Genomic DNA, 26,219 nt, shown 5'->3' on the forward strand with positions numbered 1-26,219 from the left:
AGCCTGGCAACATGGTGGAGGAAGGGCATTTTTTGGGTGAAGGTGTCAGATCTGAGTGTTCGGAAGTGCTGCCTGTTCTTTGTTTCTTTTCTACCTATACCTTTTAAACTGCTTATTTTTTTGACTAAAAATGCATGTATTTAAGGCTTACAATAGGATGAATTGATTTACATATACATAGTGAAGAGATGACTGAGGTCAAACTCGTTAACATGCAATCACCTCACACGGGTACCATTGTTGTGTGTGTGACGAGAGCACCTGAAATGTCCTCTCTCAGCACATGCCCAGCAGTCAGTACAGTCTTACTGACCCGGTCAGTATGCTGTCCGTCAGATCTCTAGACTTACCCATCCTACGTAACACCTCCCTATCTCCTCCGCCTCCTCACCCCTGATAGCTGCCATTCTGCTTCTTTCTACTCGACTTTTTATATTCCACGTATAGGTGAGGTCATGCATTCTGTTTCGTATGTGTGTCTGGCTTATTTCACTTAGCATAATTCCTTTTAGGTTCATCCATGTTGTTGCAAATGGCAGGATCTCCTTTGTTAAGGCTGAATAACACACACACACACACTCACACATGCACATCTTTCTCAGCTTTCAATGGGGTTATGTCCAATAAATTCATCGTTTAAATCACATGTTTAAAACATCATGGCTTAGCCTAGCCTACCTTAAATGTGATCAGAACACTTACATTAGCCTGTAGTTGGGCCAAATTATCTAATATAAAGCCTGTTTTATAACAATGTGTTGAATATCTCATGTAATACGTTGACTACTCTACTGAACTTGAAAAAACGAATGGTTGTCAGTTTATCAGCTTACCTCTGTGATTGTGTGACTGGCTGGGAGCTGTGGCTCATGCTGCTGGCTAGCATCATGAGACAGTGTCATACTGTATATCCCAGGAAAAGATCAAAATTCAAAATTTTAAGTACAGTTTCTACTGAATGTGTATCCCTTTTGTGCCATTATGAAGTCAAGAAATTGTAAGTTGAAACATTGTAAATTGGACACTGTCTCTCTATGTCTGTCTGTCTATCTATCTATCATTTATCTATCACAATTTCTTTATTCATCTGTTGATGGAAATTTAGGTTGTTTCTGTATCTTGACTAATATGATTAATGCCCCAATAAATATGGGAGCACAGATATCTTTTTGAGATCCTGAGGAGGGATCGCTGGATCATATGGTAGTTCTATTTTTATTTTTTTAAGAAATCTCCATACTGTCATCTATAATAGCTGCACCAATTTACATTCCCACCAAAGGTGTGTAAAATTTCTCTTTTCTCCACGTCTTTACTAACACTTTTTATCTTTTATTTTCTTTTGATAACAGCCATTGTAATCTAAAGTGATATTTCATTCTGATTTTGACTTGCATTTCCCTGATGATTAGTGATGTTGAGCACCTTTTCATGTACCTGTTAGCCATTTATATGTCTTTTTTGGAAAAATGACCATCTTAGGTCCTTTGCCTATTTTTTAAATTGGGTTGTTTGCTTTTTTGCTATTGAATAGTATGAGTTCCTTACATATTTTGCATAGTAACCCCTTATCAGATGTATGGTTTTCAAGTATTTTCTCCCAATTTATAGACTGCCTTTCATTTTGTTGATTGTTTTCCTTGTTGAGCAGAAGCTTATCCATACTGTTATTCTATATAGGATAGACTGCTTTGTTGTGCCGAGTAGAAAGCCATAGTTTACGTTCCCCCTCTGAGGGTCTCTTCTGGTGCTTGTATTCCCCTTGGTCTCTTATGGACTTTCTTTCCTTGGTTCAGGTACTGTGAGGATGGCTGAAGGCCCAGAGCAGTGGAATAGTAGGCATATGAATGGAAGGGACTTTGGTAGAAAGAGGTGTGGTAGTGTTATGGCCAACGTGGTCGGGTTGCATCAAAAGTAGAAACCAAGTGGTTGTTCTGGCAAACTAGAGAATGCTGAGGTTGTTACTCTCCAGATACAGTCCTTCATTTCAGCCCTTGGTTTGGGGGCTGATATGCTGAGCAATTCATTCTGTATGGAAATGAACTCGTAGTGTGATTCCCAGATTTCTCTCCACGCTGACCTCCTATAGCACTGATTATGCAGCAATAAATATTTATCCTGTCTCCTGGTTGTTTTCATTCATTTTCTCACCCTATCTTTTTCTTTTATGCTCAAGGTACAAACATGTTAAAACAGTATTGATTATTTGCCTCTCCCACTAGAATGTCAGCTCTGTGACACTAGGGACTTTGTTTTTTGGCCATTATCTCCCCCGAGACTGGACTAGGGGCCTGGCACACGGTAGGCATTTGATAAATATTTGCTAAAGCATTCATAAATGTTGTACTTTCCCTGTTTATAACATGAGGTGCTTTGCATTTGCCACTGGTGAGATTCTCAGAATGTGTATTTTGGTTTGGCAGAGTTGGGTGGGTGGGAATAAGGTTCCAGGGTACCTATGGATTTTACTTGCTTCCTTTGGAAGGGTGGTCTGTAGCTGTGGCTCGTTCCTCATCTCAGATTCCAGACCAGCTTCATGCACATGGAAATGGAAGTGAGACTCTTAGCTTCCAGAACATTACTTGTGTTCACAGCTTTGCCTTCTTTGCCAGAGAATGGATTTCAAAAGGACAGTGACAGAATCTGAACTCTGAGAAGTGAAATGTTCCACTCTAATACTCCATCACTCATAGGGGATCTGAGGCTCAGCCAGGAGCCACACACATTCATCACTGAAGCAGGGAATCTTTTGGGACATCAGTGAGACTCCTGTCCCCAGCCATGCTGTCTGCTGCCCTAGCACCACTGATGGTTGTGGCAGTGGCCGAATTTCTCATTGGACTGGTTGGGAATAGAGTCCTTGTGATCTGGGGTTTTGGAGAATGGGTCAGAACATGTAAAGGGATCCCTATACAAACTCACTGTCCTGGGTGTGGTGGCTGTCAGTGTCTTCTACTGCAGGAAGTTCCTGACCTTTGTTAAAAGGTCTGTTCATGGCTGAAGCAGAGGGTCTGTGGCTGGGTTTTGTTTTCTTCTAAAGTCTTTCAAGATCACTTTGCTCTTTCTTCCACACCCATGCTGCCGCCGCCATCATCATCATCATCTTCTTCTTCTTCTTTTTTTACCATATCTTATTTATTTATTAATTCCACCATAGTTATTTTTTTCTTTTTATATACTTAAAATTTTTTTCAATTAGTATTTTTTTTATTAAATATAATTTATTGTCAAATTGGTTTCCATACAACACCCAGTGCTCATCCCAACAGGTGCCCTCCTCAATGCCCATCACCCACTTTCCCCTCTCCTGCACCCCCCATCAACCCTCATTTTGTTCTCAGTATTTAAGAGTCTCTTATGGTTTGCCTCCTTCCCTCTCTATAACTTTTTTCCCCCCTTCCCCTTCCTCATGGTCTTCTGTTAAGTTTCTCAGGATCCACATATGAGTGAAAACATATGGTATCTGTCCTTCTCTGCCTGTCTTATTTCACTTAGCATAATACTCTCCAGTTCCATCCACGTTGCTACAAATGGCCAGATTTCATTCTTTCTCATTGCCACGTAGTATTCCATTGTATATATAAACCACATCTTCTTTATCCATTCGTCAGTTGATGGACATTTAGGCTCTTTCCATAATTTGACTATTGTTGAAAGTGCTGCTATAAACATTGGGGTACAAGTGCCCCTATGCATCAGCACTCCTGTATCCCTTGGGTAGATTCCTAGCAGTGCTATTGCTGGGTCATAGGGTAGATCCATTTTTAATTTTTTGAGGAAACTCCACAGTGTTTTCCAGAGTGACTTCATCAGTTTGCATTCCCACCAACAGTGCAAGAGGGTTCCCATTTCTCCACATCCTCTCCAGCATCTATAGTCTCCTGATTTGTTCATTTTAGCCACTCTGACTGGCGTGAGATGATATCTCAGTGTGGTTTTGATTTGTATTTCCCTGATAAGGAGTGACGTTGAGCATCTTTTCATGTGTCTGTTGGCCACCTGGATGTCTTCTTTAGAAAAGTGTCTATTCATGTCTTCTGCCCATTTCTTCACTGGATTATTTGTTTTTCGGGCATGGAGTTTGGTGAGTTCTTTATAGGTTTTGAGTACTAACTCTTTGTCTGTTATGTCGTTTGCAAATATCTTTTCCCATTCCATCGGTTGCTTTTTAGTTCTGTTGACTGTTTCCTTTGCAGTCCATGCTGCCTTCTTAAGAAGCTAGCCTAGACTTCCTCCTTTTTTCTTATTCAATTACTCTTTCTCCTCATTTCCTCATAGTTTCTGGCCTGGTTTGACCACTGTATTGGTTTTCTATTTGCCGTGTAGCAACACATACCTAGCTGTTTAAAACAGCATACACATTTATGTCCCAGTTTCTGTGGATAAAGAGTCCAGGCACAGCCTAAGTGGGCCCTCTGTGCAGAGTCTTAAAAGCTGTAATCAAGATGTTGACGAGGCTGTTTTTTTGGAGCTCAGGGTGCTTTTCCAAGCCTACTCATTGTTTGCAGAATTCAGTTCCTTGTGGTTGTTAAACCAAGGTCCCTGTTTTCCTACTGGCTGTCTTCTGGGGGCCCATCTCAACACCCCACAGTTTATTGCCATATGTCTTTCTCATGGTCTGGTGAGATTCTTCAAGGCCAGAAGGAGGGCCCAGTTTCTCTTTCCAAACTTTGACTGATTAGGTTAGATCCACTCAGTAATCTTTGAGTAGCTCAAATGCAAGTGATTTAATTACATTTGCAGAAGTCCTTCATCTTTGCCATATAATATAACCCAATCACAGAAGTGATAATCTGTTTTATTCATAGTCCTACCACTGCTCAAGGATTACTCAGGACATGTCCACCAATGGGTGGAAATGTTAGAGGCTATCTTATAATTCGCCCTTCTACAAACATCTGTGTTGGGCTGGTCCCAAGGAAGTTGGAATCTGGACAATAAATGAATCACTTTTCCTATATTTCTTGATTAACTGTACTAGTCTTTTTTTGCTTATTTGAGCTCATTTCCTTTCTGTAAGACTCCGGTATGAGATATATGCTGAGTCATGTGTGTGTGGATAATTGATCATAAAGGAAAGATGACCTTAAAGACCTTGATTAGCGGTAATGGTTCCTTTCCCTAACTTACATTTTTAAAAAATTATTTGGCACCTAAATATACTGTGTTTTTATTCTCTGATTGTTTTCTTCCTTAAAACTTCCCCTACTTTCCTCTTTGATAATGAAATATATTCTACTTTGTTATTATTTTTTGGTAATAAAATATATTTTAAATTCAGCTGTATCTAGCTCTCATGCTTATATGTTCAAAGTACTTTTTATGAAAATAAAATTAATTTTTTATAATATGAGCTCACATTTGGCACTGTATAAAACCTGAGAACGGGGAGCCTGGGTGGCTCAGTCCATTGAGCGTCTGACTCTGGATTTCACCTCAGGTCATGATCCCAGGACTGTGGGATTGAGCCTTACATCAGGCTTCATGCTAAGTGTGGAGTCTGCTTAAGATTCTTTCTCTCTGTCCCTCTGCCTCTCTCCCCTATTTGTGTTCTCTCTCTAAAAAAAGCCCCGAGCCCCCCCCCCCCCAAAAAAAAAAACAACAACCAGAGAATGTTTGGATTTGGTCTTCTTACTGTATTATGTGCTGGTGTCTAGATGCTAGCCCATGACCCTTGAGAAGGGGAGTTGGTGTCTATGGTCCTGCTTCAAATCTCTGAGTGTAGGTTCAGTGCGTTCATGTGGGTGCAAATACGGAGGGGTCATAACTTCTAAATTCTCTGTGCCTGGTTACAGCTGTTCAGTTTTAGAGGACAGGTTCCAGAAGGGCAAGGCCAAATCCAGATTTTGTGGTATGAAAACTTACCTTGAGTGTGGCATCACCCTCCGGGGATCTGAAGGTCAGCCAGGAGCCACACACATTCATCTGTTGAAGCAGGACATTTTCTGTGAAGGAAGTGAGAGACTCCTGACCCCAGCCATACTGTCTGCTGCCCTAGCACTGCTGATGGTGGTGAGAGTGGCCGAATTTCTCATTGGCCTGGTTGGAAATGGAGTCCTTGTGGTTTGGAGTTTTGGAGAACGGGTCAGAAAATTCAACAGGTCCTTATACAACCTCATTGTCCCGGGCCTGGCCGTTTGCCGATTTCTCCTGCGGTGGCTGATTATGATGGACTTAACCCTGTTTCCGCTTTTCCAGAGCAGCCGTTGGCTTCGCTACCTCAGTGTCTTCTGGATCCTGGTAAGCCAGGCCAGCTTGTGGTTTGCCCCTTTCCTCAGTGTCTTCTACTGTAGGAAGATCACAGCCCTTGAACACCCTGTCTGTCTATGGCTGAAGCAGAGGGCCTATCGCCTGAGTCTCTGGTGCCTTCTGGGGGTACCTCATGATAAATTTGTTACTTGTGGCCCACAGTGGCTTAACGTCCAAAATCTTTCCCAAGGCAACAACAGCATTATGTGCACCCTTTCAAACTGGTACTACATGTATATATTAAAGCTCACTGCAGGAAGCGGGTTGCCTTTCATGGTGTTTCTTGTTCCTTCTGGGATGCTGATTGATTGTCTCTTTGTGTAGACACCACAAGAAGATGAAGGTGCATACAGCTGTAGGAGAGATGCTTGGGCCCAGCCTCACATCACTGCCCTGAAGCCCTTGACCTGCTTCCTTATCCTTTGCGTGGTTTATATCCTGGCCAGCCCCTTTCCCATCACCTCCAAGTATTCTGCTAATTTCCCCGTTGTCTTCATTTCCAAGACCCTCATGGCTGCCTATCCTTCTCTCCATTCTGTCATATTGATCATGGGGAATCCCAGGATGAAGCAGACTTGTTAGAGAATCCTGTGGAAGATAGTGTATGCTTGGAGATCCTGAGGCCCTTGATCTGGAGAGAAACGAGTGCTCAGAATACTCTTTTGAGACAGTTTTTGGTAGCTCTTTATAAGGGAGCTGACATTCATGTCTGTAAAATTTTTTCTTCTCTGACACCAAATCAACAGATGATCTACAGGAAGTACAGAATAAAAACTAATACCGTTTCACTGTTAGCACTGTAAAGTATAATTGTTTTATTGTATTATAGAAATCAAGACTGGGGCTTTATGTTTGGTAAAATAGGTGTTCTATTCTGTTTACATATACCAAATAATTCATTTCTTTTTAAATTGCATATTTAAGTTGTGTTTTTCCTATTATAGGGAACAGAGATTAGGAGCAATTAATATAGAGATTGATCATTTTTATTAAGTTTCACTTATCCACTAATGTTAGTCATTTTAGGTAAGTTTTTTAAAAAAAGAAGTATCAAATAATTTTCCCATTTCTCTACTGTAGTAGGTCTAGTTACCTAACTGAAAAACAAAACAAAATATCTTTATATTTCTAGAAGTTTCTTTGAGTCCTAGACTTGCCTTTTAGGATAAAAGTCAGTTGACTGCCATGTTCTATATTAAACTCCAAAGCCCAGGACCTAGACTGGAGCAAGATGGGAGTGACGGCCACTTGCTTCTGCTCACAAAAAAGGACACTTCTCCCTGAATGTGTGAAGCTTCATCTTCCTTGGTCAACTAGCCATCCTGACTGTCTGCTCTGGTTTCCCTGTAGGCTGAAATCAGAGTTTTAGCATACTAAGTCTTTGAGTTGGATGGAGATCATCTAGAATGTCAAATCCATGGCAGCAGGAACTGCGTCTCTTTTTGTTTTCTCCTAGGTTATTGATGCCTAGAATACCACCTAGAATATAGTAAGTTAGTATTTTCTAAATGATTAGTTACATTAACTAGTCTTACAGTTCCTCTTTTTTTTAATGTTTATTTTGAGAGAAAGAGTGAAAGAGAGCATGCATGCGCATGAGCAGGGGAGGGGCAGAGAGAGAGAGGGGAGAGAGAGAATCCCAAGCAGGCTCTGTGCTGTCAGCATGGAGACCAGCGCGGGGCTTGAACTCAGGAACTGTGAGATTGTGACCTGAGCCGAAACCAGGAGTCAGACGCTTATCCAATTGAGCCACCCAGGCGCCCTTTACAATTCCTCTTTTATTTTATAAAGAAACTGAGAGCCCCGGGGCTCTTGGGTGGCTCGGTCTGTTGAGCGTCCGACTTCGGCTCAGGTCATGATCTCACGATTCGTGAGTTTGAGCCCCGCATGGGGCTCCGTGCTGACAGCATAGAGCCTGGAGCCTGCTTTGAATTCTGTGTGACTCTCTCTCTGCTCCTCCCCTGCTCATGCTCTGTCTCTCTTTCTTCTTCTTCTTCTATAAAAAAAAGAAAAAAAAAAAAAAAAAGAAACTGAGAGCCCATGGCAGTTCTGGGACCAAAACTCAGTTTCCTGGCTCTGGGTTCTGGGCTTATCCCCTGACATCATGCTACTATCCTAAACAAGCTAGCTTTGCCTGAGGCTTCTCTGAATCCCATCCTTCTTTTTATGAACTTTCTCAGTCTTCCTTTTAGCCTTGTTTGAACACATTTCTTTTGATTCAGTTCCAGGGGATCTGGAATTCAATTGATAAACCTAACATTTTTTTCACTTCTCTTGAACCATGCTAATTAATCCGCTTTTACTTATCTGTTCTCCCCAACATGTGTCTTTTCCTTACCTAAAGCTGAGAACTGAAGTACATGCTAGACACATGTGGGTGTTAGTCACCATTCAGGGAGAACTCGCTTCTCTGATGTCACTGTGAGTTGTGTGAGGTCAAGCACTGTCTTTTTGTCTTCTGGGAATGATAATATCCATCCATTTCAAGTAGAGATGCTTCCCCTTGGTTGTATTGTTAGTAGTAGGATGAACTTTTCACTACGCCATGCCTGTATCTATCTAGATGTACTTTATGACCAACTGTTGCAATAACGATAATAATAGTACCTACCATTTGTGTCAGGCTTCCCATTTTTTCAGGCATTCTCATATATTGTCCATTTTCTCATTTGATTTTAGTAACAACTCCATGTAGTTAGCATTTCTATCTTTATGTTATAGATCACAAAACTCAGGCTGGAGCAGTGATTTGCTCAAGATCATCAGCTGGTAAACTTCGCAGGTAAAACATTCCCAGAGTTTGGACCACAGGTCTTGTGCTCTTTCCGGTAAACCTTAAGTTCCTCTTGTTCATGCTTATAAGACTTCATGCTAGGATTAGCCGGTGGAATGCCCAAGTTTATGAGTGTGTTTCAACAGGTGAAATAACTAATCTTTCAAGTTTGGTATTGGTGGGTTGCCTGGGAGCCGAGATCCCCAATCACAACTGAAGTTTCTATGACTTGCTTTTCCTAGGGACAAAACACTTGCATTTACCCACTTTTAGGGACTGGATTTTCTTCCTTTTCTAAACATGATTTAGTTCATGATGTGGTGAGGCTGCTTTGTATTTTATCCAAGGAAACAAATCAGAAGGCAAATCTGTGCTCTTGAATTGATTCCTATGTAATTGCATCTTTCCTAATTTGCATTCTCAGAGCTGCAACTGGAACCACGTGCACATGTGTGCGTGTGTGTGTGTGCGTGTGTGTGTGTGTGTGTGTGTGTGTGTGTGTGTAGACATTACTAGCCTTCCTTTCTATTATGCAGTAGGATCTGTGATGATGAAGCCTAGAGGAAGTCTAAAAAGTTTCAAAAAGTAACGAGTTTTCATTCAGCTCCCTATTATTAGTCCTACTACCTGGATATGGTCATATTTTGCCATTTGCCATAGTTCTTCTAGTGATTATTTTCTCAACTCTCTCAACTCGATTTTGCTTTCTTACTTGGTTTATAAACTTTGAACTATAACTTTTGAAGCCCATTCATCAAAGTTTGGGCATTATCTCAACCCAAACCATTCCCCTCTCCTAAATTTGATTTGTTTTATTTGTCATTAATTTTATAACTTTAAGTAATATGTTTTCAACTATTCTGTTTTGAACTTTAACTTCTGACAGTATCTATAGAATCTGAGCTGTAGAAGGAAGAAATTAGTGCCTCAGCTGTCCTGTACTTTTCCCATATCCCACCTCATGTCCAACTTCAAATGACTTAAGGAGAAAATACATCTGTTGGAAGAAATTGGCTGTCTCACAGAATCAGTGGGAAGGGTGGAAAGTCAAGATCAGAATGGGAACCAAGAGAATATAAACAGCTGAGAACACAACCAAGTCACTCTATAGGGAATGATGCTGGCACTTTGCTCTCACATTTCTCCTGTCAGCATTGTGTCTGTGACACTGCCTCACCTTTGTGAGTGTGTCCCTCTGAGTCACAGCTCCAAGGTCCAAAGTCCTGCCTGTGAGCCTCTGGTTGGCTGATTCTAGGTCACACACCTGCCCTAGTTAACAGGCTCTGGGGCGAGGAAAAATCTGATTTCTTTTTGGTTTCTGAAATATGTATTTTTAAGTTAAATGAAATGAAGTACTCAAGAATTAGATTAAGCAGCAGAATTGATGTGGCTGATGGTGAGCTAATGAAGATTTATAATCTGAACTGGAAGTTCAGCTCAACTTTCTCAGAAGGTAGTAGGAAGCATAAAAAGATGGAAAATGTAAAAGAAGAGAAAAGCTATATGGCACATAGAAATAATGGAATAATTATTGTGTGACTGGAGTCCCAGAGGAGATGGGAAAAATGAGGGGAAGGAATGAAATAGTTGAAGAATTAATGACCAAGAATTTCCCTGGGTTAAAGAAAGGTTAAAAAAAAAAAAAAAAGAGAAAGAAAGAAAAAAACCTAGATTGAAAGACACAAAAGGATGTCAAACAAAACAGAGAAGGTGGGGGGACCCTTCACGTTTAAGCACATTACAGAAGAATTTAAAAATATCAGAGAGGAAAGTTTACAAGGATATCATAAGAATATCAAAGAAAAGTTCATAAAACTTTGAGGAAGAGCAGATCATAACTATGACACTCCTCAGTAGAATGCAGAAAAAAATTTTGCATTACATTCTATTTTAGTATTTTATTCTTATTTTCAAATAACACCAAGAAGAAAAGTTTAGAAGTATTTTTCTGGCTAGTGACCTATTTTTGTATTGATTATATACAGGGAGTCAATTATAAAAATGTCAGTGAAGGCTTAGTGGGTTGATGATCATGAAGTTAGCGAGCAAATTCTGAAATGTTTTAGCAATCACGGAAGATCTTGAAATTCTAAAGGATTTGGCAGGAATGTGAAGTCACATTCACAACTGTATTAAGGGAGTCAATGTTGTGTATAACTGGAAATGATTCTAAGTATCTAGCACAAATAATTGCCAGTGCTACAATATGCGATAGAGGGAAGTAATGGAAATGGGAGAAATAGACCAAAAAAATCTGCATATAGATTGAAGACAAAAGAAACTATTGGTAAGGAAAGCCTTACCAATATATGGCTTTTAAGAAAAAATCTGAAAACGTAACTGAAGTGCTTTCCTTTGGTGGGAATAGTAGAGTGGCTTCAAGAACTTCTACATTCTACACCACGTTAAGCTACTGGAAAAATTGTGAATAAAGATTAGGTATCTGCAAAAACATTCATCCAGTGTTTTTTTTTTTTTTTTTTTTTTTTTTTAAGTGTGTTGTTAGATGAGGCCTTCTCTGATTCAGATTTTTAAATTGTAATGAAACTGATCTCTAGAAATTACTGCCCTCAAAGATTTGAAGGAAGAACAAACCCCAGTTTAAAGGTTGTCAATTATGTGACTGATGCTGAGTGCAAAGGCTGGCTGAGACACATCTTTGTAGGACTTTTTTTTTTTTTTTCGCATTTTTTTTTTCTCTGTCATCCTTGCACAGGGGCCATGCTAATCTTTCTGTATTGTTTCACTTTAGTATGTGTGCTGCTGAAGTGAGCACTCTTTTAGGATTTTTATTAGGATTGTTTTTATTTCAGTTGGTGCTCTGGTTACAAAGATGCATAAGTTTTCAGTAGTATAATTCAATGTTATTTTCCTCACAAGCTCTTTAATTTTTTTGTATATGATTTTATAGAGTTTGAAGTTTTATAAGAACACATATACCACTGTATAGCAGAAAAGGCTTTTTTTTGGTCATAAATTCATCATGAGGATTAAATGAATTAATATATGTGAAGTGCATAGAAGAGTGCCTGGTGCATAGTAGTAACTATAAATGTTTACCCTCAATGTTATTATCATACTAGTCTTTGGGAAAAATAATTTTAAATATTTGCACTGGCAAGGAATAATTAGAAATACAGAAAGTAGTATATAAATGCCAGATAAATATGCTTTGGCAGTGGCTTCCTGAGTATGTGGGTACTTCATCATCCCTTGTTATTTCCTTTAACCTTGCCTACATCTTCATAAATCTTTTGTTAAATTCTCTTAAGTTATCTCTTTGTGTGTATTGCTTCTTCTGACATATATATTAAAAAGTTGGTTTTTTTTCTGAAAAGACTTACAAGATAGAAAATCTTTAATATAGAAAGTCCTAGGGAATTCATGATAAATAATAAACAACTTCAGAAAGGTTACGGAATACAAGGTCAATATACAAAAATCAGCTGTGTATCTGTGCACTCGTAATGAATATCTTAAAAATGAAATTAAGAGGACATTCATTTACAGTTACTTTAGAAAGAATAAGATACATAGGAATATTTTAATAGAAGTATAATACTTATACCCTGAAAACTTTAAACCATTGTGAAAGAAATTAAAGAGACCTAAATAAATGGAAAGTCATCCCGTGTTCATGGATTAGAATACTTAATATTGTGAATATGTCAGTATTCCCCAAATTGATCTACAGATAAATACAATCCCTATCTGAATCTCAGTTGGCTTTTTTTCCCCCAGAAATTGACAAGCTTGTCCTAAAATTTATATGATTTTGCTGGAGACACATAATAATCCAAAGAATTTTGGAAAAGAACAAATTTGGGGGGATTCACACTTCTCAATTTCAAAATTTAGTTCAAAGCTATAGTGATCAGGACAGTGTGGTACTTGTGTAAGGACAGAATATGAATGAATGGGACAGAATCTAGAGTCCAGAAATAAACCCTCACACTATGGTGAAATGACTTTAGTCAAGGGTGCCAAAACAATTCAACAATAAAAGAAATCTTTTCAGCAAAGTTTGCTGGAACAACTGGATACCCACATAGAAAAGAATAAAGTTGATCTTTAGTTCACACTGTGCAAAAATTGACTAAAAATAGATCATAGGCCTAAGTGTAATACCTACAATTACACAACTCTTAGATACAAACTTATGGTAATAAATCTTGGTGACCTTAGGTTAAGCCATGGTTTCTTAGATATGACACCAGAAGTACAAGTAACAACAACAAAATAGATAAATCAGACTTCAACAATTAAAAAAGACATTTGTGTTTCAAAGGACACCATCAAAAAAGTAAAAAGGCAACTATAGAATAGGACAAAATATTTGCATATTTGCAAATAATAAGGGACTAGTATCTGAGATATATAAATAACTCTTATACCTCTATAGTAAAAAGACCTTCTAATAAAAAGCTGGACCTCAGGCTTTGAATAGTTATTTTTTCAAAGAAGGTATACCGATGGCCCACAAGCACATGGAGGTGGCCAACATCCTTAGTCGTTAAGGAAATGCAAGTCACAACCACAATGAGATAGCACTTCATACCTACTAGGTGGCTATAATAAAAAAGACAATACTACATGTTGGTGAAGATGTGAAGAAATTGGAATTCTCATTCATTACTGGTAGGAATATAACCTGGTGCAGCCACTTTGGAAAACAGCTTGGCAGTGCCTCAAAATATTAAGCATATACTTATAAAATCCAGCAGTTTCACTCATAGGTATTCAGCCAAGAGAAATCCAAAATTCATGTCTACACAAAAGCTTGTGCGTGAATATTCATGGAAACGTTGTTCCTAATAGTCAAGAAATGGAAACAACTCAAATGTCCATCATCATATGAATGGATAAACAAAATGTGGCATTATACATACATACACACACAGACACACACACACACACACACACACACACACACACACACATATACTCATACAGTGGAATATTATTCAGCTGTAAAAAGGAAAGAAGTAGTGATACATGTTATAACATAGATGAAACTTGGAAACGTGCTAAGGAGAGAAGCCTGTCACAATACTAATTATATGATTTCACTTATACGAAAGGCCCCAAATAGTCAAATCTATAGAGGTAGAAATTAGGTTAGAGGTTTCTAGGGGCTGGAGGATAGAGCTAATGGGTAGTGACTGCTATGGAGACAGGGTTTCTTTTGGGGTCAAGAAAACTGTTCTAAAATTAGTGGTGATAATTGTTTAACTCTGTGAATATATGCAAAACCACTGAATTATATACCTAAAGTCATATTAAAGCAATTACAGATATAATGGTTGGAAAGAAGAAATAAACCTGCCATTATGTTCTTTCCTTTTTTATTTGAGTATAATTGATGCACAATGTTACATTAGTTTCAGGTGTACAACTTAGTGATTTGACAGGCTTATACACCATACTATTAAGACTGTCATTATTTTAAGAAGATATGATTATGTACGTAGAAAATCCCAATAATCTAAAAAAAATTAGGAAATAAGTTAACTTAGAAAGGTAGATAGTTGTATATAAGGTTAATACACAAAAGCTAATGTGTTTCTATATGGTAGTATGAAACCATTAGTAAACATGAGCTTTTAAAAGATTGTTTTTCACAGTCTCTAGTATTCTGTAAAATTTTGAGAAAGCCATAGATAATGTAAGCTTTATGGTGCAAGTTAGTTTTGGATTTTCAGTTTTGGTTGCATAAGAGATATCCCAATGCTCAGGTCCTGCCCAAGGCCAATAAATTAGAATCTCTGAGATAGGACCTAAGCATTATGTCTTTTAAGTCTCCCCTGGCAGTTCCAATGTGCAGCAAAGGTTAAAGAGCATTAAAAGCACTGAAGTTTTCCTGATGTGTAATCAATTTAATTAACAGTATCATGTTGAGATGAACTTATATTGAATATAGGGTAAAAGATGACTATAGAACAAGAAACAGACTCAACTCTAGAGAACAAACTGATGGTTACCAGAGGGGAGGTGGGTGGGGGATGGGTGACCTAGGTGATGGGGATTGAGGAGGGCACTTGTGTTGAGCCCTGGGTGTCATATGTAAGTGTTGAGTCACCATATCCTACCCCTGAAACTAATATTACCCTGTCTGTTACCTCACTGGAATTTAAATTAAAACTTTAAGAAAAAGATAGGTGTCAACAGTTCAGGCTTTCTTTCCTTTAATGAGGTTTTGTAATTCAGCACCCTGGGTATTTCTACGGAACTAGAAAAAGAGTTGGAGGAACGGCTGGTGTTTGATTTGATGAGCCCCAAAGCCCCTAGCTTTGTACCAGCTGTCTTTGGGTCTTCCCAGGGTTCCTGTGGGAGCACTTGCCAGCCACATCATTACTTCTGAGATTCATGTTCTAGATGTCCCTGGAGAGCTCTCACACCCTTTGCCTTTCCTTTGCGTTTTTGTCCTCAGCATCATGTGGGTACACTCAGACGCAGGACCCACCTTCTGTCACACTTTATTATTACACCTCGCCATAAACACATCCCCCTGCCACTCCCTCACCCCGATTATGGCATTCTTACTACCATAGAATGTTAGTCATGATGTCTCTAGGAATGGAGACGCCACCTCCCACAACACCTTCCAATCCATTTACTGCTTTCCTGGCATTCCCAAGGATTCTTAATTTTTTTAATGTTTATGTATTTTGGAGAGAGACAGACAGAGCATGAGCAGGGGAGAGGCAGAGAGAGGGAGACACAGAATCCGAAGCAGGTTCCAGGCTCGGAGCTGTCAGCACAGAGCCTGACATGGGGCTCGAACTCACAAACTGTGAGATCATGACCTGGGCCTAAGTTCGGAGGCTTAACCAACTCAGCCACCCAGGTGCATCCACCCCCCCCCCCCCCCCCCCCCCCCCCCCGCCAGGAGTCTCAGAACATGCTCAGGTTTGGGGTCATCTTTGCCAAGTGAATCTCCGTTCTTCCTCTAAGATGTTATCCCATGGGGTGCCTGGTGGCTCAGTCCACTGAGAACCCGACTCTTGATTTCAGTTCATGTCATGATCTCACAGTTTGTGAGATTGAGCCCTGTGTGGAGCTCAGTACTGACACTGAGGAGCCTGCTTGGGATTCTGTCTCCTCTCTCTCTGCCCCTCCCCCATGTGCTCTCTTTCTCTCAAAATAAACTTAAAAAAATGTTATCTCAGTACTCCCAAATTCGTTTTATTTTTTACCATAGCACTTATCTGACAATAAAATTTTAAATTTCTTTAACTGCCTGTATCCTTTTTTTTTTTATTTAAAAAAAAATTTTTTTTTTTTAACATTTATTTATTTTTGAGACAGAGAGAGACAGAGCATGAACAGGGGAGGGGCAGAGAGAGAGGGAGACACAGAATCGGAAGCAGGCTCCAGGCTCTGAGCTGTCAGCACAGAGCCCTACGCGGGGCTCAAACTCACGGACCGTGAGATCATGACCTGAGCTGAAGCTGGACGCTTAACCGACTGAGCCACCCAGGTGCCCCAACTGCCTGTATCCTTAAGATAGAATGTATACTCCATGAGGACAGGGATCTTTTTGTTTGTTTTCCTCCTGTCCCTCAGTGTTAAGATTAGTGTTCAGCGAATAGCTATGGACACAAAAATGGAACCATAACGTCTATTCTATGTTATAAACTGAACTTTATACTTAAAGTTTTCTTGCCATTACATATTCTTCTACAAAACCATTTTCCTGTTTTATTTTTACGTTTTTTTTTTTTTTATCTGAGTATAGTTGACACACATTGGTACATTAGTTACAGGTGTGTGACATACTGTTTCAACTTCTCCACATGTTATGCTGTGCTCACCAGAAGTATAGTGACCATTTGTCACCATACAATGGTACTGCGATATCATTGAAATACCCTATGCTATGCCTCCTCCCCCATGACTTATTCATTCCATAACTAGAAGCTTGTATCTCCTACTCCCCTTCACCCATTTTGACCATCCCCCACCCCCTTTCCTCCAGCAAACTTCAGTTTGTTCTCTGTATTTATACGTCTGATTCTGCTCTTTCTACAATACCATTTTAAATGACCGGATATATTATTGTTTATGATTGCAATGCTTTTTATTTTTTTTATAAGCAACAGTCGATGGCTGGACATTTTTTAAAATGAAATTTATTGTCAAATTGGTTTCCATACAACACCCAGTGCTCATCCCAAAAGGTGCCCTCCTCAATGCCCATCACCCACTTTCCCCTCTCCCCCACCCCCCATCAACCCTCAGTTTGTTCTCAGTATTTAAGAGTCTCTTATGGTTTGCCTCCTTCCCTCTCTGTAACTTTTTTCCCCCTTTCCCCTCCCCCCTGGTCCTCTGCTGAGTTTCTCAGAATCCACATATGAGTGAAAACATATGGTACCTGTCCTTCTCTGCCTGACTTATTTCACTTAGCATAACACTTTCCAGTTCCATCCACGTTGCTACAAATGGCCAGATTTCATTCTTTCTCATTGCCACGTAGTATTCCATTGTATATATAAACCACATCTTCTTTATCCATTCGTTGGTTGATGGACATTTAGGCTCTTTCCATAATTTGGCTATTGTTGAAAGTACTGCCATAAACACTGGGGTACAAGTGCCCCTATGCATCAGCACTCCTCTCTCCCTTGGGTAAATTCCTAGCAGTGCTATTGCTGGGTCATAGGGTAGATCTATTTTTAATTTTTTGAGGAATCTCCACAGTGTTTTCCAGAGCAGCTGCACCAGTTTGCATTCCCACCAACAGTGCAAGAGGGTTTCCATTTCTCCACAGCCTCTTGGCTGGACATTTTTATTACCACCACCAATCACCCTGTTTTTTGCTCTTTATAGTGCTACAGCAAACATCTTTGAAAAACTGTAAAAGCAGAAGCCTAAAAGCAGTGAATAAGCATAATTATAAGGTTTCTCATATGCATTGTCAAATTTTCATAGAAGATGAATATTTACATGTACTTCCATCAGAGGTGGGGGTTCTAATTTTAAACAGGGTAGTCAGATAAGACTTTGCTGAGAAAATAACATTTAGCAAAAATTTTAGCAAGTAAGCCATGCATGCATCTGGGAAAAGTACAAAAATTTTGAGGCAAGTTAAGTGTCTCACATGCTCAAAGAAGAGCTAGAAGGCTGGTGTGGCTGGAGGAGAGGTGGGAGATTAGATCAAAGGGGCTATGGGATTTTTAGGGTCCTTATAGACCACTGTGCAGACTTTGTCCTTTATTCTGAGATGGGGAGCCTTTGGAGGGTTTTTAGCAGAGGCAAGTGGTAAAACTTGGCTTACATTTTAAAAGATCACTTTGGAGGCTCCTGGGTGGCTCAGTCGGTTGAGCGTCTGGCTTTGGCTCAGATCATGATCTGAGTTCGAGCCCTGAGTCAGGCTCTGTGCTGACAGCTCGGAGCCTGGAGCCTGTTTCGGATTCTGTGTCTCCCCGTTTCTCTGCTCCTCCCCTGCTGGTGCTCTGTCTCTCTCTCTCTCTCTCTCAAAAATAAATAAATAAGCACTAAAAAACATTTAAAAGATCTCTTTGGTCATTGTATTGAGAATAGGTTGAGTTTAATAAGGCAAAGGTAGCAGAAGGGAGATGAGTTAAGAGGATATTGCAATAATCTAGGCTTACCAGGGTGGTAGCAGTGGAGGCAGGGAAAAGTAATAAGATCGTGGAAATGTTTTGAAGTGAAACTGGTAAGATTTTCCTGTAGATTGAAAATGAGACAACAGAGAGGAATCAAAAGTGACTCCAGAATTTTTGGCCTGAGTAAATTGCAGGCTCATCAGATTGTCATCAGTTTATATGGGGAAGACTGTGGGTGGAGCAGGTCCATCTTCAATAAGACTTGGAGTTCAGTTGGACATATTAAGTTTGAGATATAGATTAGATATCAAAATGTAGCTGTTGAGTAGACAGCTGAGTATATGAGACTGACAGTCAAGGGCAAAGCCCAAGCTGGAGATACACATTTGGGCACTGTTAGATTATGTATGGTATAGATCACTAAGGAAGTAGGTGAGTATAGATAGAAGAAGTCCAAGGCTAAACTTGGGGAGCTGTGATGTTAGGAGGTTGGAGAGATGTGGTGGAATCAGCACAGCAGACTGGTTCCTCCTTCAAAGCTATTTAACAAAATATGTAATTTGAAATGATATTGCCAATCACCTGTTGATATTCTAGTGCTGTCATTCTAGTTATACCTATCTTGGGATTAAATCTATCGCTTTCTGGAATATAGAAATAGAATATTATGAAGTGGTCCCCAGAGAAGCCTTAATTTTAGATAGGAATCCTGAAGACTCTCTATCTACAGACCTCAAAGAATTTTTCACTGGGAGCTAAAATCAGAGATCATGGGAGAAGCCATAAAACTTCTTATGTTATCTAAATAGGAGCTTTTTGCCTTATGTGAGGAAAAAAGCAAGAGTAAGTATGTAGGAAACATCTGTGTATTTAGAAATGTAGTTATGGGAAAACATAAAGGAAATGGCACAGGCTTTGGAGTCAGTTGTATCAAGGTTTGTATCCTTGGTCTGCTGTTTATTAACTATATGGTCTTGGGAAAGTTACTAGCTGTGTTTTTTTCAGAAACCTCAAGTAAGTGGAGGAATATAAATTTGAAGAGTTACATGCAAAGAATGCATATCAAAATGTCTAACACAGTGCCTAATGTATAGTAGATGTTCAAACTATAATGGCTTATGTGCCTTTATTATTTTTATTAAGTTCATGCAAATGAACAAAGCAGATTTTGTTATGACACTCCAGGCTCCAGTGTGTTTCCAGGTTCCAGATGAGGCCATGGCCCTGATGATCTCTATAATGAGAAGTAGAGATCTAAGAAAGAAATGAGAATTGGGTGACCCTCAATGGCCCCTGTTTAAAACTATATTTTTATTTTGGAGTAAACTTGCCTCTGTCCAAGGCAGAATGCAATATAAAACCCTTTTGGGGACGTAGGGATTGAGATCAGTGAAATAACATTAGTGAAGTCCAGCTGGCACTTCCCTCAAGGGGAGAACACAGTACAACCTCGGATGTAGGAGTCAGGAGTGCAGGGAATAGTAGAGGGAAAGGGATCTGTGAAATGCAGCTTGGCACTCAGAGAAGTCTTGATGGTTCATAGTCTTGATAGTTCAGCCCCCAAACCCATGCTGCTGGTCACTGTGCTTGGATAACTCACTCTAATAATTGGGGCTGAAAAAATTGTTAGAAAAAACTTATACTGAGGAGTTGATTGAATAGTGATCAATATGATTTGTTTTTGTGTAAGTCATAGGCAATGGGCGAAGAGGAAATATCTTGCCTGGAATATGGTTGCTCTTGCCTTCAACACTTGAAGACTTGACTTCAGCTTGAGGAATTTTTTTTGTTAAAGGTTTATTTGTAAACCTTTTAATTTTTTTTTTTACCGTTTATTTATTTTTCAGAGAGAGAGAGAGAGAGAGAGAGAGAGAGAGAGAATGTGAGCAGGGGAGGGGGGGAGGGGCAGAGACAGAGGGAGACACAGAATCTCAAGCAGGCTCCAGGCTCTGAGCTGTCAGCACAGAGCCCCACGCGGGGCTCGAACTCACGAGCTGTGAGATGGTGACCTGAGCTGAAGTTGGACACTTAACCGACTGAGCCACCCAGGTGCCCCAAGGAATTTTTTTTAATGGCTCTAACTTTGTTAAGTCTGGGTCTTGACCAGGTTGCCAACTTAAAATACAGAGAGCACTGGGCTTTTTTTTTTTTTTTTTTTAACATTTTCTTCTGATATTTCTTTTACTCATATTTGCATTTCACAGAGTCAAGTGGCAGAAGATATATTTAGAAATATTTTGGGAGTATATGGGTAGGGTGGGTAGGAGGTCTCAAGGAGGTTTGGATGCCATTCTGATGGGCTTAGAGTTTATTTCAGGACAATTGGGAACAATCGAAGGTTTTTACCTCCCAATATAGAAACCGGTTCTTTTATTCTATTTTTTAAATGTTTATTTATTTATCAGAGAGAGATTAGGGGTGGGGAGAAGGGCTGAGAGAGAGAGAGGGAGAGAGAAAATCCCAAGCAGGCTCCTCACTGTCAACACAGAGCCCAATGTGGGGGTTAATCTCATGAACCAGGAGATCATGACCTGAGCTATAATCAAGAGTTAGATGCTTAACCAGCTGAGCACCCCAGAAAGAAGTTCTTCTAGAGACTGTTTTAAAGGTTGTATTGGTTTTCTATGGCTCCTATAACAAATTATCAGAAACACCTTAAACAACACAAATTTCTTATGTTACAATACTGTAGGTCAGAAGTTTGACCAGTTTTAATGGGCTAAAATCAAAGTGTTGTCAAGGTTGTGCTTCTTGTTAGAGAGAACCCATTTCCTTGCCTATTTTGGTTGTTGTTAGAATTCAGTTCCTTGCAATTGTAGTACTAAAGTTCCCATTTCTTTGCTAGCTGGAAGCTGAGGTTCGCTCTCAGTTTCTAGAGACTGCTTACATTTCTTGCCTTGTAGCCCCCTTCTTCCATTTTCAAAACCTGCAATGGCAGCTCAGGTCTTTCTCATGCTTTGAATCTCTGCTGCCTTTCTGTTGTCACATCTCTTTGCCCAAATATTCTCTCTTCTTCTTCTATTTTTAACAGCCCATATGATTGCACTGGCCCCACCCACATAATCCAGGATAATCTCCCCATCCTCAAGTCCATAAGCATAATCACAGCTGCAAAACTGATTTATTCATGGAAAAAAAACCATATTTATGGGTTCTGGGGATTAGGGTGTGGACATCTTTGGGGAGCCATTATTCTGCCTAACACCAAGGTCTTTAATGTATAGATTGTGTTTTAAATTTAGGGAATAGGAAATATTATCCAAGGGTAGTGTGTGGTTGTTTCCTCAGTCTACATCTGTTGGAAGATTACCTATCCTTGTCCTGTATTCCCCAGTCTCTTGGATATCCAGAATTCCCTGATCATTTCCAGATTTGGGGCCCCGGAGTTCTCAGTTTTCAAGTTCTTTACCATGTCTTCAACCAGAGGACTGGTACCTGCTTTCTTGACCTTATTAATCCCATGGTCTGTGTGCAGCTAAGCCCAATTTCTGCTCTTCCTTCACCTCCTCTCAGCCATATCTGCTTCTGGAATCTTCCACTGCCCTGAGATTATACTCTTCTTGGATCTAGATGACTTCTTCACCCTGTTCTGGAGCTGCCAGGCTTCCTGTTGGACTTGATTTATGGCAGTGACCCTGTCCTGAAGTTCTCTTTGTTAGCCTCTTATGCATCTGCTAACTCTTTCCCTGTAGCATGCTGCAGTCAGTGTAGCAGTGAGAGGGAGCATGGCCATTCTTAGGAGAGATTATTCCAGTACCCAGGATTTTAGCCACAAGTGAAAGCTTCAAGCTCTTTGAATGATAAGAGAAGTAGCAGAAAAATAGAAGCCAAAATCTGTTGTGATGCCATAGACTCCCCTATAATTTTGAGGCTGAGAGCATGGGATTGAGAAACGATATTTGGAGGTTCTGTTCTAGGCTCTGATGTCTGTCAGCTTTGGATAATGTTAAGTACTCTCTTTTAGTCTCATTTTTCTCATTTGTAAAGTGAGGATAAAAGATAATAACCTCAGAGGATTGTTGTGAGCATTAAACGAGATAATGGGTGTAACCCTACTACTGTGTGATGAGTGCTCACGTCATGTTTTGTCCTTGGTTCTTCACATCATTATGGGATATGGGCAGAGACACAACCAAGAAAACATAGGCTACTGGTGTAATGCATTTCTGTTTGGAGATTTTTATTTTGCGTTTGGAGAAAATAGTGGCCTGTATAGTCAATGACTAGAGCCAGTGGGATACGGAGAGAGTAGAAGGGTGTCATTTATCTTTAGTGATGTTCTCGATCCAGGAGGTATATTTGTGAACATTGGTGTAGATTCCGACATCCCCTCCCATGAAGTGTCCGACCTCGATTCCCTGGAGCTTGTTTTTGCAGATGACAGTAGCGACGGCCACCTCCTACCAGAGATCATGCAGAGGGAGAGAGACAAGAGAGATATGATCGGATCTTCTCACAGGAGCCCTCTAGTCCCCCAGTTGGATGAGCCCTGCCTAGAGGTAGGCTCATGGGTTATGAAAACAGCACCGAATTGGGAGATAGGAAGCTGGAGTCATTTATCTAGCTTTGTTGTAACTAGCCTTGTTTCATCTTGAGAAAGTCAGAGAAAAACCTCTCTAGAACTCACATGTAAAATGAGTCAAACCCCATTTATTTGGACTGGTGAAGCGAGTTTCCCTTGTGAAAAGTTTGAATTCTTTTTTAAAGCAATGCCTGTTTTTTCTTGCAGCTATGAGAGTAATAAATCTAGCAAAGTGTTATTAACTAGAGGGATTGCATGCCACATTTTAATGGATAAAGGCATCTGTAAGGAGGGCCTGGTTCAGCCTTATCAAATTCTCAAAAGATTGCGAGAGGATGAGGGCTTTCTAATTTTCTAATCGCTGTCACGATTAAACTAGACACATACAAGCAAATGAATGTTGAATATAGAGAAAAGATTACCCCAAAAATTCGGCTGAACACTTTCACAAATTTCACACATAAGGAGTTCCTGTGGCTTTTTCCTTGTTCAGTTTTCTGGCACTCTTTATCAGACATCACAGGAGCCTCCAGGTTCTGCCTTAAATCAGGATGCCTGCCTGAGGGAAGACAGGATAAAAAAGGTTGACTGCTCGCAATTGTTATTTAGACCCTCCAGTCTCTGCCCTGTGTTTCAACTGGTGTTTTGTGTGTATGTCTGAAGAAAAAAGGGCTGAGAAAGGGCAAGGATCTTGTGCATGGTTATGAGAGTTAATCTAGAGGATTGAAAAATAGCCTGCATGTCTCTTTTAAGAAGTGGTTTTCTTTCCATCGTATCTAGTTTTGGAGGAATATGGGGTGACCTGACTCAAGTCCTCAGAGGTGTCCCCTACGTGCAAAATGAGCCTGGATGCAAGGGAGGAAAACAGCATCTCTGATGTGAACCATGTGTCTGGCACTCAGGAATAGTGTGGCCTGTGTGCAGAGTCCAATGGCCTGGTGGCCTCGGCTGCTGGAGCCTGGAGGAGGTAGCTCTGTGTCATCGTGTCATCACTGGGTTGGGAGGAGCTTTGGACTTGCGGATGAGTCTCTTTTTGCTAGCACCCTCATGGTCTCCATCCATTCTCCTCTCCTCTCTTCTCAGCTCTGTGGACATGGGTGACCGATGACCCTGATTTGCTGTGGAAGGTACACTCACCATTGTTATCTTGGCTCCAGTCCAAACCTGAGAGCAGACAGACAGTGCCTGGCCGGACATTGCTGGTGGCGAGGGCAAGTGGCTGGACTTTGTTGTTGAGGTTGGCAGGCTTAGCCAGCTTAATGAGCATGAGGTCATCCTGGGGGGCGCTATGGCTGTAGTTCCAGTAGCGGATAATCTGAATGGGGTTAATTGTCTGCTCTGTGCCATCTCTGACTCTGATCCTGAAATTTCCCAGCATCACTTTCAGGTTTCTGGAGGGAGAAGGGGGTGGGAGTAATCACCGTCACCATCATCACCACCACCACCACCATCACCATCATCATCATCATCATCATCAAAGATATTAAATGTTATAATGTGTCAGGTACTATGCCAGTTGCTCGGTCTGGATTCTGGATTACCTCATTTACTACTTACAACAAAACTATGAAGTGGATTCTATCTTTAATCCATTTAACAGATGATGGAACCACATAGCAGTAATTCCCCCATGGTCACACAGTAGGTGGTGGAGCCTTAACCACTGTGTTTTCATGTAGCATCCTTCATGTAGTAGAGAGGAAAATCACGCATGGCATAGAAATAATATTTTCCCTCCACTCCAGCTCCAGCTTCTCCAACTGAGCATTTCCATTCTGGTGGAGGTAAGACAATGGCGTGACCTGAGTGGTGGAGATCTGTTGGTTTCATTAGAACCATTCACAACCCTGCTTCATCCTGCTCTCTGCCTTTGGAAGGTGTTACATATGGATTAAGCCAATGGGTTCTCCTGTCCTCTGCTCTCTGATTGGGTTTTGGTTGATAGCAAGCACCAGGAAGTAGTTAGAGGAGAAGGGTGAGGTTCGAGTATTTATCCTCCAAGCTCCCTTCCTGCAGGGCTGCCCCAGCTTCTATCAGGCAATCCCTGTACACAGGGCTTCCTCTCTTCCTTTCTCTCTCCTCCCACCCTCCCCTGCTCCCCTCCCCTTTGAACCAACCTCTCCTCTTGCCCCTTTAGGTCTAGGGGGAGTAACTGTACCCTTCTAATACTAATCCTGGGGGCACTGAACTCTTCTTTGTGCTTCCCCTATAACTTGTCCGTACCTTTGTCGTTAGTCATTTTTAAAAATTTTCCTCAATTTTCCCAATTTGAGTGTACCCTCAGTTACTTGCTGGTCCCTTAATTGATAAAACACATTCATCTCATCAGTAAAAAACTTGAAACAAACTGATGGGAGACTGAGGAGGCACGGTGTATGGAACAGGTTTCCTTCCCAGCAGCAGTAGTGACATTTGGAGCTGGGTAATTGTTGAGGGGGTGCACATTGTAGAATGTTTAGTAGCATCCTTGCCATGGGCCCTATTCTCTAGATAGATGCCAGTAGCACAGCACCCCTCAGTCCACTGTGACAGCCGAAAATATCTTCACTTTGCCAAATGTACCCTGGAAGGAAAAGTTGCCTCCCTTTGAGAACCACTCATGTAGAATGAATCAGGCTGTTTCAGGGGGTGGGAGTGAGAGTTCCCAACACTCACGGTAAGTAGCAGTGAGCTGGGGCCAGCACCCAGTTGTTTTTGATGAGGACACCCACACAGGGGTTGAAGTGCGACTTGAGGTATACCAAGTAGGGAGCATGGTCGTCTTTCTGCACAGATGCGTGAGTAGAGAAAACTGTCCCTGAGAAAATAATTAGTATTCTTAACATATAAAACATTCTTAATATAGAAGACATATCTTAGGACAAATAAGACAGTTAACAGTTTCCTAGTTGAAAGGAACATGGATAGTTTTCTTTCTTTCTTTCTTTCTTTCTTTCTTTCTTTCTTTCTCTCTCTCTCTTTTTCTTTCTTTCTTTCTTTCTTTCTTTCTTTCTTTCTTTCTTTCTTTCTTTCTTATTATTTTAATGTCTATTTCATTTTTGAGAGAGAGAGAGCCAGAGTATGAGCAGGGAGGGGGAGAGAGGGAGACAGAATCTGAAGCAGGCTC

The 26,219-nt window shown here is 40.5% G+C and overlaps 2 protein-coding genes and 1 non-coding gene across 4 annotated transcripts in view; 1 reads left to right on the forward strand and 2 right to left on the reverse strand.

Moving 5' to 3' along the window:
• The first annotated feature begins 5,853 nt into the window (after positions 1-5,853).
• TAS2R5 (taste 2 receptor member 5) lies at positions 5,854-7,043 on the forward strand. The gene is given in 5 exon segments (XM_078435307.2): positions 5,854-6,372; positions 6,374-6,419; positions 6,422-6,549; positions 6,551-6,602; positions 6,605-7,043. Coding segments are annotated over 5 exon segments (1,011 nt in total). The 3' UTR covers positions 6,871-7,043.
• A 4,650-nt stretch (positions 7,044-11,693) lies between these two features.
• Positions 11,694-11,798, reverse strand: LOC132677105 (U6 spliceosomal RNA). The gene has a single exon (XR_009609204.1). It is a non-coding gene; the product is annotated as a U6 spliceosomal RNA (small nuclear RNA).
• A 10,949-nt stretch (positions 11,799-22,747) lies between these two features.
• The window catches only part of PRSS37 (serine protease 37), a 29,791-nt gene continuing 26,319 nt past the window's right edge, over positions 22,748-26,219 (reverse strand). For both annotated transcript variants that reach the window (XM_060633314.3, XM_060633315.3), the window contains 4 exons: positions 25,769-25,910; positions 24,251-24,504; positions 23,536-23,672; positions 22,748-22,991 (listed from right to left, as the gene is read on the reverse strand). In XM_060633314.3, coding sequence (XP_060489297.1) covers positions 22,851-22,991; positions 23,536-23,672; positions 24,251-24,504; positions 25,769-25,910 — 674 coding nt within the window. In that variant the 3' untranslated portion in view covers positions 22,748-22,850. The remainder of the gene's footprint in view (positions 22,992-23,535; positions 23,673-24,250; positions 24,505-25,768; positions 25,911-26,219) is intronic.

This window comes from Panthera onca, chromosome A2, assembly GCF_046562875.1.
Source record: "Panthera onca isolate mPanOnc1 chromosome A2, mPanOnc1 haplotype 2, whole genome shotgun sequence".
Lineage (NCBI taxonomy): Eukaryota > Metazoa > Chordata > Mammalia > Carnivora > Felidae > Panthera > Panthera onca.